At 45.8% G+C, this 13,710-nt stretch overlaps 2 protein-coding genes and 1 long non-coding RNA gene across 4 annotated transcripts in view; 1 reads left to right on the top strand and 2 right to left on the bottom strand.

Annotated features, from left to right (window-relative positions):
• Positions 1-6,498, bottom strand: part of LOC309330863 (sodium/glucose cotransporter 1-like) — a 38,124-nt gene extending 31,626 nt beyond the window's left edge. Inside the window, exons 1-2 of one of the 2 annotated variants that reach the window (XM_081842774.1) lie at positions 6,342-6,498; positions 2,243-2,947 (exon numbers count right to left, since the gene is read on the bottom strand). In XM_081842774.1, coding sequence (XP_081698900.1) covers positions 2,243-2,371 — 129 coding nt within the window. In that variant the 5' untranslated portion in view covers positions 2,372-2,947; positions 6,342-6,498. Of the gene's footprint in view, positions 1-2,242; positions 2,969-6,341 lie in introns of those variants that run through there. The other variant, XM_081842775.1, reaches the window with a different exon arrangement.
• DEPDC5 (DEP domain containing 5, GATOR1 subcomplex subunit) overlaps positions 1-13,710 on the bottom strand; it is a 186,270-nt gene that overhangs the window by 72,567 nt on the left and 99,993 nt on the right. The window lies entirely within an intron of this gene.
• On the top strand, positions 6,729-9,706 carry LOC309330939. The gene is made up of 3 exons (XR_014151651.1): positions 6,729-7,037; positions 7,195-7,671; positions 8,413-9,706. It is a non-coding gene; the product is annotated as an uncharacterized lncRNA (long non-coding RNA).

Below are 13,710 nucleotides of genomic sequence, written 5' to 3'. Positions count from 1 at the left end.
GCAGTTAAACCTAGGTTGCAGACATGCTTCCATTTGCCCTGGCTAGGGAAAACTTTGAATGGGTTCAGCTGAGCTGCCCAAGCCCAAGCGCAGACACTGCCAGGGAGCTACCGCTGCATGCTGCAGTCTCTGGAGGGCAGCAAAGCCATCAGGGCACCTCTTGGTGCAGAACCTTGGGACAGATCACACTTGCTGCTTCTCCCTCGGGTGCAGATTCCAAATGGTCAGAAAGTTTAAAATCGCTGCACACCCACAGCCTTCCTGGGAGCTCTGGCCAGGCCAGGCTGCTCTCTTCCATCACCTCCAAACAACATCGCTCTATCGAGTGGCGGCTGATGTATCCCTTTGGACTGCTAGGGCACAGGAGACTGGCAGCAGAAGCAAAACCAGGTCCTTCTTGTCTTGTCCCATTCTCTTCCTAAGCTGAAGGGTGCAGCAATAAAACTGCTAGCACATTTGCAAAGCCAAGCCGAGTCCGGTATAGTTTCAAACTGGGTGGCGGCTGCGTGTGGGGATTCCTGCATTGCAGGGGGTTAGACTAGATGACCCTCGGGGTCCCTTCCAACTCTACAATGCTAGGATTCCCCCTCCTCCCTCCTCTACAAGGGGCAACTCTAAAACTGAGGAAGAGGAGGAAACTGACAGGCTGTAGCCTGGGTGTAAGGAAGGAGGCAGGCAGTTGGGGGGGGGGCTGGCTAAGGACAGGAGGAGGCTAGTGGGGCAGTGCCCCATCTGGGAAGAAGAAAAGGCTGCTGGGGCAGATGCCAATGTGAGAGGCAGTGTGGTGTAGTGGTTAGAGCGTCAGACTAGGAGCTGGGAAACCAGAGTTCAAATCTTCCCAAGGCTCACTCAGTGTGACCTTGGGGGCCGGTCGCAGCCTCTCAGTCTAACCTGCCAACCAGGGGATTGAATGGGGGAAGAATCATACCTGCCACCTACTGCTCCTTGGAGAAGAAGGTGGGATTTAAATGCAATAAACAAGTGTCTCTGGAAAGCCCAAAAGCAGGGCCTGAGAACAGGAGCCCTCTCCTCTCCTGAGGTTTCCAGCAGCTGGCATTGCCGCTTCTGACCAGCCTCCCTTGCTGCATCTTTTCCTATTGCTGTCCTCAGCCTCCCATCTCACCCTCCCTGCTCTTTCCTGAGGCCTCTCTCAGACATTTTGGCCCTCAGCCACTTTCTGGTGACTCCATTTCCTTCATCCCCACCTCGGGCAACCCTGACCTCTTGCCCTGCGAGGAAGGGGTTAACCCTACAAGCAGGGAGAGGAGATTTCATACACACACACCTTGGTGACAAAGCAGAGGCTTGTGTTTTTTAAACTTATCAGGTTTGCTCCAGAAAAGGAAAATCTGGTTTAAAGGGATGTGAAACACAAGCTGGTATTCTGAGGTCAATGTAGACCAGGGGTCAGCAAACTTTTTCAGCAGGGGGCCGGTCCACTGTCCCTCAGACCTTGTGGGAGGGCCGGACTATTTTTTTTTGGGGGGGGGGGAATGAACAAATTCCTATGCCCCACAAATAAGCCAGAGATGCATTTTAAATAAAAGCACACATTCTACTCATGTAAAAACACCAGGCAGGCCCCACAAATAAGCCAGAGATGCATTTAAAATAAAAGAACACATTCTACTCATGTAAAAACACGCTGATTCCCAGACCGTCCGTGGGCAGGACTGAAAAGGCGATTGGGCCGGATCCGCCCCCCAGACCTTAGTTTGCCTACCCATGATGTAGACCCACTCCATAATAAGCACCCATCTGGAAGCACCTGCCAGGAATGCAAGGTGGCAACCTTGAAGCACCTCTAATTTTACATGTCAAATCCACCCCTCCAAAAAACCAAACAAAAAAGCAATTTCTTCCCACCTTCCACTTTCTGCCCCAGAGATTCCTGGTGTCCAGCAACGATGCTGGTGGCACTACACCTGTGTGGCATCGTGGTTAGAGTGTCAGAGTAGGACCTGGGAGACCAGGGTTCGAATCCCCACTCAGCCATGAAGCCGACCTTGAGGGCCGGATACTGCCTCTTGGCCTAACCTCCCTCACAGGGTTGTTGTGAGGACAAATGAGGAGGGGGAGAGCCATGGGACACCCTCTTGAGCTCCTTGGAGGAAAAGGTGGCATATAATTGCAAATGCAGTAGAAACTCAGGTGGTGGTGGGCTCTCCTTCCTCTGAGGTCTCTTAAGCAAGATGTTGGATGACCAAATAAAACACACACGAGAAAAGTCAACGAGACCTACCCATATTCCCACCGCCAGCACTATCAAGAAGTAAAGGACAATGACAGAGATGTCTGCAGGGTTGTTGATGGCCAGCCCCTCGTCCGGGGCTGCCGTGGTCATGGCCGCGGTTGTCGGTGTGGTTGCCATCCTGCCGCTTTGGGTCCTCTTGCCCTTCTCTTGCTCTCGGCTTTATATCGCCTGGCAGCGCCAAGTTAATGATAAGCTTGCGTGGGTCTCCCTGGGCTTCCACGATGTCTAATGTGTAACCGAGATCTCTGCTCCCTCTCCCTCTCTCCTTGGGATGCCTGAAGTCCTTCTAACAGGCGTGGCTCCGTGCTGGCATGGCCTGCTGTGATCACCAAGGGTGGCTGCTTCCCTCCTCTCTGGAGGCTGCCAGGAGCAAGCCCTGTCTTCCTGGGTCGTGCAGAAAGAGGTGCTTAAGGCTTTTGTAGCCCTGGAGCAGGTGGTTTGGCAGGAGGCAGCGGAAGAAGGAGGGGTTTGACTCCAGCCCTGCTCAAGGAACCCAGAGCCCAGGCTGAAGCGGTTCTTCCAGACTGGCTGGTCCAATCTTGGTGCAGAAGCATCCACAAATCGCCCAGAATTCGGGAGAGGGGGAGAAGGAGGGCTGTGAGCTTTGGGGACACCCCAGGATGTTAGGTGTGGCATTCCTGCTGCGACGTGTCGTCAGTCTTCATGGCTCCCAGCTGGAGGAGAGACTAGACCCTGGCACCACCCAAGGGAAGCAGGAAAAAAGAAGAGGAAGACATGTTAATTGATTCCTCCAAGGAGATGGAGAGAGCCACAGAGGGCAACACTTACAAGGTGGGAAGGAGTCAGAGCATCTGCTTGGCATGCAGAAGGTGCCAAGGTCAACTCCTGACACCTCCAGGTACGGCTGGGGGAAAACTCCCTGCCTGGACCCTGGACAGATGCTGCCTGCCAGTTAGCATAGACAATGCTGAGTTAGATGGACCAATTGTGTGGCTCAGTATGGCCAAGGGCCTTAGCTCAATGGCTAAGCATCTGCTTGGCATGCAGAAGGTGGCAGGTTCAATCCCAAATGGCCTCTCCAGGTAGGGCAAGGAGAGACTCCCTACCAGAAACCCTAAATTCTGCCCATCGGTGCAGACAATGTAAGCTAGATGGACCAATTGCCTGACTTAGCATGTCCTTCGCCAACTTGGAAAAACTTTTGATGTCCCCATTTGATGTTCCTTGAACTCCAGACAAAACCCCCAAACTGATTCTTCTCAAAAGTCTGAGATATGAGAGGGGTAAAGTTTGCCAATACAGTGGTACCTCGGGTTACATACGCTTCAGGTTACATACGCTTCAGGTTACAGACTCCACTAACCCAGAAATAGTGCTTCAGGTTAAGAACTTTGCTTCAGGATGAGAACAGAAATTGTGCTCCGGTGGCGCGGCAGCAGCAGGAGGCCCCATTAACTAAAGTGGCGCTTCAGGTTAAGAACAGTTTCAGGTTAAGAACGGACCTCCGGAACAAATTAAGTACTTAACCCGAGGTACCACTGTAAACCACAAAAATGTGTGGTGGTGAATATGCAAGATAGATACACAAATACTCCCATGATTTGTGGCAGCATGGAAAGTCTTAAATGGGAAGCAAGACCCAAGAGTTGTGTCCCAGAATCCCCTGCGGCCCTTGCAAGGGATCATGGGAGCCACATCTTAGATGCAACACATGGCAGGAGGAAGGGGGAGAGTCAAAGGTCTGTGGCTCTACAGGGGGCTTTGAAACAATTCCTAGGAAAAAATCCATTCAGAAACCCATGCTGCTGCTGTGTCCACACTTCTCATCCACTCTGCATATAGAGTTCTCCCGCTGCTGGTTTGAGAAGCAGAGTAAACAGGGCATGATCCACACTAATCCAAATCTGTTGTTTCTTCAGAAATTCTGTGCGCTGATGATGCATTTACTCCCCAAACCAGCTTCAATCCGAACTGAGAAAAACAACAGCCTTGATGTGTTTTAAGCAGGTCTTGTACACGAAGCCCACATGCAAACGAATTGAAATGGTTGTGACGTATCTAATAGATTATGTCTGTTTTAAAGGAGACACTTTCCAGGTCTGAAGTGTGAAATTGAAAGGGGTGAGGAGAACTACGGTGGTTGTTTTTCTTAATAAAAAGAGTTACGGAAATAAATCTCACCTGCCAGGGAGGAGACTTTGTTGTGCAGATTTATGAATTGGAAAGAAAACGTGTCTAGCTACTATTGCACAGGCTTTTTCTCCTCCCTGCTAGTTTTGGGGAAAGGTTTTCCCCATTCTTTTGGATTTTCTTACCAAAGACTGCTTACCTTGGCCAGGGTACATTTAAGCTGGCAGCTGAACAGGGAAGCAGCTGGATTAACAACAGAATGCCAAATGCAGAAAAATTCCCCTCACTTCACCAAGACTGTAACCCCAAACACATGAACAATAAGTGCCTCTCAGCACACCCTTACACAGGATGGTGCTTTGAGAAGAAGTGTTTGCTTGTGGTATGCACTCTGCACAAGAACCTTGTGTTTAAAGCACCCAGCTTTCCCCAAGGAATTCCCCGCAGAACTACATTTCCCAGCACACTTTGCAAACTGCAGTTCCCGGGATTTGTTTTAAATGTATGGTGTGTTGGCAGGGTTGGCCCTACCCTTAAAGGTAAATGGTAAAGGGACCCCTGACCATTAGGTCCAGTCGTGACCGACTCTGGGGTTGCGGCACTCATCTCGCTTTATTGGCCGAGGGAGCTGGCGTACGGCTTCCAGGTCATGTGGCCAGCATGACTAAGCCGCTTCTGGCGAACCAGAGCAGTGCACGGAAATGCCGTTTACCTTCCCGCCAGAGCGGTGCCTATTTATCTACTTGCACTTTGACGTGCTTTCGAACTGCTAGGTTGGCAGGAGCAGGGATTGAGCAACGGGAGCTCACCCCGTCACGGGGATTCGAACTGCCAACTTTCTGATCAGCAAGTCCTAGGCTCTGTGGTTTAACCCACAGCGCCACCTGCATCCTGGCCCTACCCTTAGGGAAGTGTGAAAGCCTCCTCAGACATCTGATTTGGGTTAGGAAGCAAATCACCAGTCACTTCATGCATAATTATTGCATTAACTGAATTTTTTATTATTGCATTTTTACTGCCAGGGAGTGGGAGGGGCCCTTGTGGAATAATTTTTCTCAGATGGCAAAATAACTAGACTGAACCTGGGTACTGTGGCACCTTGATTTGGGGCTGGGCTGGGCAGGGGACACTGTTCGGTGCTTTGCTTCAAAATGCCAGCCTCATTCACTTCATTCATCCACACCACCCAAAAAGACAGAGGGTTTGGGTTTTTTGTTTACATCCAGTACTCTTCCACTGGAACAAGGGTTGCCAACATTTTTTCTTGACAGGGCTCCAATTCCTTTAAAAGGCTGCAGAGCAGGGAAAGATCAAGCCAGTGAAGCTTCTCCCACCACTAAATCTAGCTCCATGCCTGACAGAATGTCTTCTGCTGGCTTAATGGTACAGCTGCCAAAGGCACAAGAGCAAGGTCAGAGGAAAACAGTTGGCAACCCTGTTGTTGTTTAGTTGTTTAGTCGTGTCCACCTCTTCGTGACCCCATGGACCCAGGCACTCCTGTCTTCCACTGCCTCCCGCAGTTTGGTCAAACTCATGTTCGAGAACACTGTCCAACCATCTCATCCTCTGTCGTCCCCCTTGTGCCCTCAATCTTTCCCAACATCAGGGTCTCTTCCAGGGAGTTTTCTCTTCTCATGAGGTGGCCAAAGTATTGGAGCCTCAGCTGGACATGCAGACATCATTGGATGAGAATGTTTATCTTCACATCTCCTTAACTGCAGATTGCTGCAGTCATTGGGGTGTTTTTTCTGCTTTGTTTTGTTTTTTGAGAAGCTGCTGTTAAAGATACAAGTGCAGTCTGGCCTGGGTTTTCCTGGCCATTTGGCAACAAACAGCATTACGATACGGTCTAGGTACCAACACATTCCTGACATTAAGATTCCTGCCTTTATCTCAGATTAAAATTGATTGTTTTATCTCTCTGGACAAATCCATAAACCCAAAGCTTTCCACTCCTACCACAAAACTAACATTTGGTGTGGAAGGATTTACTGACCTGCTGATCTTTCAAGTTGACACTTCCTTTTAAAATCGTGATTAAGGCTCACAGACTTGGAGCCTGCAGAGTCTCGCTGGCTAAATTGGCCACCGATGGCTCAATCTGTTGTCACCTCACAGGCAGGAACTGGAGGACCCCCCAAGGCCTGAGAGTAGGAAGAATGTTTCCAGGATACTGTGATTCTGCCCTCCAAGAGAGATAGACAGCCAAACAGGGAGCAGCTGGAAGCTCTGGGTGTTTGGGGTGACAGTTAGAGGCAGTTGGTCAGAGAACAGGAAGTGAAGGCTGTGCATGGACAGGATGATGCCAAGCCATCCCCCCCCCCCGGGGGGGGTGTGCCTCTTTGCCACTGCTATAGATGCAGACAGCAGTTGGTTTGGAGGCCAGACTCTCCAAGTTTCTCTATTTTCCAGGGACATCCCTGATTTAGAGAGGCTGTCCCAGTTTCTGATTTGATCCTGGAATGTCCCGCATTTCCTTAGGATGTCCCTATTTTCATTAGATAGATATTGGAGGGTATGTTAGGAATGCCCTATTTTCATTGGAGAAATGTTGGAGGGTAATTATTTGAAGAGCAACTGTAATCAACAAATCACCGTATGTTAGTAGGACTACAGGAAGATTTGTTAGGAGAAATATATGAAATATTGCAAAATAGAGAAAGGAGAGAGATTTTAGTTAGGAAATTTAAAGGTAATAGTGAAAGTAAGAAATGTATATTAAGTGAATAGATTGGAAAGTTTTCAGACGTGATTGATGGAAGTCCAAAAAATAGTATAAGATGTAAAAGTATGCTTAATTAGTTGAAAATGGTATGTTAAAAACTAATTAAAAATCTATTTTAAAAAAGGAGAAATGTTGGAGGGTATGGAGTTATCCAACCCCCGAGCCATGTGAAGGCAATCCTGTAAGGAGAAGTTTTTTTAAAAACGTTTAATGTTTTATTATGTTTATATTGTATATGTTGGAAGCTGCCCAGAGCGGCTGGGGCAACCCAGTAAGATGTGTTGGGTATAAATAGTAAAATTATCATTGTGGAATGGGATGTCCCTATTTTCATCGGAGAAACGTTGGAGGGCATGGGAGTCCATTAGCTACATAAAACTCCCCTCTCTGCCCCTCACAAACATTTTGGTGATCTGCACCAGTAACAAGCATGCCTGAATGCCTACTTAATTATTTAATTATTAATTAATTATTATGTTGCTTTACAAATCAAATCTTTGATTCTGTTGGTCAGGGGAAGAACAGAGGACCGTTGGGTCCAACTTGAGATTGTCCCTTCCACATGTTTTCAATGAGAGGCCAACGTTTATCCTCAAAGCAGGTAAGGAAAATAGACAATCCATTGACAAGATCAGTACTGTTGGTGGGGAGAACATGGAGTGAAACACTGGCCTCAACCCTTCGCCATTGGTCCCTATCCTGGATCACCCAGCTTTCAGACACACAGACAAGTATCAACAATTCAAGGCCTGGGAAGCCATGGGAATTTACACTGTTTTTGACCTGCTTCCCAGAGGGAAAGCAATTTCCAAAGAGGAAATACAAAGTAAATTAAAAGACTCATTGTTTTGTGCTTCATTTGGAATGCAGGAGAGAGGGCCTACTACACACACTTAGCTTGTTTGAATGCTTGTGCAACAGGCCAGCTTATGACCTGAAGAGTGATGCTTCCCTAATAAAAAGCTATCTATTAGATCAGGAAGCCGGGGCTGTTGGAGGCCCCCGAATTGTATGGGAATCAGAAATAGGCCACCAAAACAAAGATCCCTAATGGGAGGTGTTAAGTTGTGGGTGAACATATCAGACGACACAGCGATTCTTCAAGCAGCTATTGTTTATTCACAGGCCAGAACAGAACTGAACTGAAGGGTTCAGCCAGCCTGCTTATATAGAGCTCCACTACAACGCAACAGTAACCACTTTCTGTAACTATCCAATCACTGAACCACACTTTCAATCCCTTATTTGCATATGTGGACCTGAGTGAAAACTATCTACAGTATCCCCCTGCTGGGTATCTGGATCACCATCTCCCCTTTAAACCATCTCTGCTTGCTTACAGGAGGCCTTCTTCACTGGATGCCAGTTGAGCCGGCAAAGATTAATCCCTCCCTTTCCCCTTTATGTTGGAAAGCTGTGGAAAGTAATCTCCATGATATCCACAATTACAAGCCAGCTTCTTTCTCCAAATCCAGCCTCAGCACCACTATCTTTAGACATAGACTTGGGCTCCACCTCGCAACACAGAGAACTAGTAGGCTTCTTACTGACCACAGCACAATTAGCGATAACTCAACCACAGAAGAACCAGTCTGAAATACACCCCTAAAAGTATGGGGAAATAATATATGGGATACAGCACTGTCTGAGCATCTCAGCAGACAACAGAAGGGCAATTAAAGGCATAATGAAAAGAGATACCTTCCAAGAAACGTGGACCCCTTTCTTTAACTGTGTTAATGACCCAAATCAAGACCTTGTTATATCAACCGCTCAGTGGAGAGGTTATGTTAAGTAATATGTTTGAACACTGAATGTGTAAGATTATGTCTAAAGTCGCAAGAGTCTTGATTGTACAAGGATGGAAGAATGAGGAAACCCCGACAAAAGAACAGTGGCAAGAGAAATTGATGAACTATGCAGAACTAGCCAAATTGACATACAATCTGCGAGATAAGGACGACTGTGACTTTAAAGAAGAATGGGAACTTTTTACAAATTACTTAAACAAAAAAAACAAGAAAATGAATTGGACTCTTTGGCAGGTTTTGAATAAACATACACAAATTTATTGATTGCTAACTGTTACAGAAGTTACAGGTTGTTAAATGTTACAAATATTGTACCTGAATGTACCCTTTCAACTAGACAGCACAGGGAAGTTACCTAGCTATAAAAATAATATAAAATCAACTCCTTTGCCAGTTTCCTCCATTCCAAAGCTATTTTCCCCTTGAAAAAGGACTCCAGGAAGTTCGCAGAGTTGACAATTGCTGGGCTCATTGTTAGCCAAGGGAAGCCAGATCTCATCACTTGACTTGCCTTAGGCTCCGACATGCAAAGGAAGTTCTATTGTACTTTTGGGTGGTGGGTACTTAAGACATATTTGTCTATGCTAATCTTATCCTTGTGTGTTGCCCTGACACATCAGTCTATGCTAATCATGTGTAACCCTCCCCTTTTGTGACATGTCAGTGATGTAGCAATGATGTATGACATGTCAGTGATGTAGCAATGATGCTCTACGAACTGTATTCTGGGATATGGTGGGAAAGGTTTAAAAGTCCTTGTCACCCCATCCTCTGGGTTCAATCTCCTTTTGAATCTGTTGCGCGATAAACTCGGATCTTCAGCAATTTGCTCTGGTTGGTGGCTGGACTCCTTTATTCTGCAGGGACCCGTGGGCTCTGCCCGACAAGCTGGGTGACTGAACAGCCTCACATCTAGATTTTTCCATAACACTAACATGGTAGAAAGAGAATATAAGGATATAGACAATTTTACAGTATGCAGAAAATAATATGTGTTGAGAAATCAGAGAGAGGAGCTGAGGGAGGTCTCTGGGGGAGGGCAGGAAGGGTTTGGGGGGGAAGGGGGAAAATAATGAATATGATATGTTTTGATAAGTTGTTATATTGAAATTGCTAATAAAAATACTTTTTTTAAAAAAGATTACATCTAAAGGCAATGGACAGAACAAACACCATCAGATGTATTGCTGGATAAGTGCTTAATGGTTCCGGGGTTTTTTGGTACAGTGGTACATCGGGTTAAGTACTTAATTCATTCCGGAGTCCGTTCTTAACCTGAAACTGTTCTTAACCTGAAGCACCACTTTAGCTAATGGGGCCTCCTGCTGCTGCTGCGCCGCCGGAGCACGATTTCTGTTCTCATCCTGAAGCAAAGTTCTTAACCCGAGGTAATATTTCTGGGTTGGCGGAGTCTGTAACCTGAAGTGTATGTAACCTGAAGCGTATGTAATCCGAGGTACCACTGTATTTGTTGAAACACCATTTTTTTTTTAAAAAATGGTGGTTTCTCCCCTGCACTTGCCATATTCCTGTATGCCAGCCATCCCCAACCCTGGCAGCCTCCAGTTCCTTTGGACCTACCAACTCGCATTGGCCCCCAGCCAGTACAGTGGCAGGGCGCTGCTGGGGCTGATGGGAATTGTAGTCCAAAGGCTGCTGGAGGCTGCCAAGGTGCAGAAGGATGCTTATTCAGTTCATTCCGTCTGCACTTGCTTCTCTTCCACTGACTCCATTTTTAAGGGGGAGGGCGAATGATATCGCAGTAGCAACAGATGCAAAATACACCCAGCCAATAGCTGCAGGGTCAGAAGCGGCAAGCTGGGCATCATGGGGTGCTTTAAGTCCCATGTACATGCCATGAGGGGCGACAGGTGCCAGTGATAACTGCAAGGTGTACACACCACCCATTCAGAGAGTTGACTAGGAGAGAATGGGTGTGCTGGTCCTGAGGGTTAACCGTGCGGCGAGGTCCGAGTCCAGTCCGAGGTTGAGGGTGGGGTATGGAGGCTGTCCGTCGAAGCTGGGTCCAAGGCAGGGAGTCGGGTGAGGTCAGAAACTCTGGCAGAAGAGCAGGACTGGGTCAGGCAGGAACAGGCTACCAACAACATTGCTTCGCAACTTGAGACTGGGGCTGGCTGGCTTTTATCTGCCCCGAGGCATAGGGTGGCCCCGGTCCACAGGTGACTCGCCTCTCCTGGCCTGGAGGCGAGCACTCCTCCTGCGGGAACTTAGTTCCCTCCGCCTCTCTGCCCTGAGCCTCTGCATCTCAGGAGAGGCTGGAGGGTTACCGGACCCAGAGGTAACCTCAGCTTCCCCTGACGGGGCTGAGAGTGGAGCACCTGCAGGCAATGGGTCCTCCATCACCTCAGGAGCCAGAGCAGACTCAGCTGGTGCCTGCGCCTGAGGATCCAGCACAGGTGAGGACCCTTCAGGCTCAAGCCCCAGCCCCAGCTCAGCTGGTTCTGGAGGCGGGGAATCCTGTGCAGGCTGGGATTCCTCAGGTTCAGCCTCTGAATCCCAGGCCATCACAATGGGGAAGGGGGTCATAAGAAGAGCCCTGACGGATCACGACATTGGCCCATCTAGTTCAGGATCCTGTTTTCACATGGGGCCAACCAGAAACCCCGATAGGGGATAATATATCTTGGGAATTTATGATAAAGAATTTGGAACTAATGGACATTGGACAATCATTTATAAAAGGAATAAAAGTGATATGTTCTGATCAAAAAGCAAAATCGATAGTAAATAACATAATGACAGGAAATATTGAAATCACGAAAGACAAGACAAGGGTATCCATTATCACCATTACTATTCATATCAGTACTGGAAATCTTCCTAGGGACAATAAGGAGAAATGAAAAAATAAAAGGAATTTCAATTGGTCGGAAGGAACATAAAGCCTTTGCGGATGACTTGGTATTAACAATAGAAGAACCACTAACCAGTGCCAAGGAAGTACTAGAAGAGATTGAACAATTCAGACACGTAGCAGGTTTTAAATTGAACAAAAAGAAAACTAAAATGATAGTTTGAAATATGAAACAAGACTTGGTGGATATGTTGTAGCAACAGATTGGTATAGAAGTGGTCAAAAAAATCAAATATTTAGGAATATGGTTAACGTCAAAGAATACAGATCCTTTTCAGAATAATTATACTCCAGTGTGGAACGGAATTAAAAAAGAACTGGAAGTATGGGGAAGGATGAAATTATCATTTTGGGGAAGGATTGCTGTTGTTAAAATGAATGTGCTACCAAAGATGTTATTTTTATTTCAATCAATTCCAATAATCAAGGCGGCAGCAATTTTTAAAGAATGGCAGAAGATGGTTTCAAGATATATCTGGCAGGGGAAGAAACCAAGAATTCAGTATAAGTTGTTAACAGATGTTAAGGAAAGAGGGGGCTTCGCCCTGCTAGACTTGAAATTGTACTATGAAGCGTCTTGCCTCTGTTGGTTAAAGGAATGGATGTTGTTAGAAAATACAGATTTATTGGATTTGGAGGGTTATGATAATAGATTTGGTTGGCATGCATATTTATGGTATAACAAGACAAAAGTCCATAAAGGATTTGGTAACCATATATTCCGAAGATCTCTATTTGAAATATGGGATAGGTATAAAAACCTATTAGAACGTAAAACACCATGGTGGGTGTCTCCATTAGAAGCAATGAGTGTGAAAACGATAAATATGAGTAAAAATTGGGTTACATATGAAATATTAATACAAAAGGAAGGAAGTAAATGGAAAATGAAACCTTATGAAGAGGTTAAAGGATATGTGAATGATTGGCTGCACTATTGCCAAGTCAATGAAACATTTAAACAGGATTTGAAAGAAAAAGGATTTGATGATAATAAATCAAAATTTGAAATAGAATTATTGAATAATGATTATAAAATTTTGTCTAAAATGTATAAATTGCTGCTTGAATGGCATTTGAAAGACGAAGAGGTAAAGTCGGTTATGATACATTGGGCCAAATATTTTGGTTATAACATACAATTAAAAGACTGGGAAAAACTGTGGAAAGAAAACTAAAATTTACAGCATGCAATGCTTTGAAAGAAAATGTGATGAAAATGATGTATAGGTGGTATATTACCCCTGTGAAACTAGCTAAAATGTATAAAACAAGTAATAAATGTTGGAAATGTAAAGAAAAGCTACGAAAGAAGAATGGCAGACAAAATTAATGGACTATGCAGAACTGGGCAAAATGACAGGAAGGATTCGAAACCTGCGGGACCAGAGATTTACAGAAGATTGGAAGAAGTATATGAATTATTTGAAGAGCAACTGTAATCAACAAACAGATAGGTAGCCGTGTTGGGTGTATCTGAAGAAGTGTGCATGCACACGAAAGCTCATACCAAGAACTGACTTAGTTGGTCTTTAAGGTGCTACTGGAAGGAATTTGTTTTGTTTTGTAATCAACAAATTATGCTAGTAGGACTACAAGAAGTTTTGTAAGGAGAAATATACAAAGTGCTACAAAGTAGAAAAAGATGGAGATATTGGTTATGAGTTTGAAATGTAATAGGGAACATAAGAAATGCATACTAAGAGATTAGATTGGAAAATTTTCACAAAAAGTTAGGGTTCCAGGTGGAGACATCGAAGTTAGAAACAGAATTGTTAGAACCAAAGACTAAGGTATTATCTGGAATGTATAACTTGCTGTTAAAATGGAATACACAAGACGAAATGGTTAAATCGGCTATGATAAAGTGGGCGCAGGATATTGGGAAAGGTTGTGGACCACTGGGTTGAACTTCACCGCATGTAATGCTCTGAAGGAAAATGTAATGAAAATG

This window comes from Podarcis erhardii (genome assembly GCF_964252035.2).
Source record: "Podarcis erhardii genome assembly, chromosome: 15".
In the NCBI taxonomy this organism is placed as follows: domain Eukaryota; kingdom Metazoa; phylum Chordata; class Lepidosauria; order Squamata; family Lacertidae; genus Podarcis; species Podarcis erhardii.
Note: the sequence above shows the minus strand (reverse complement) of the source record. Positions and strands in the feature narration are given on the sequence as shown.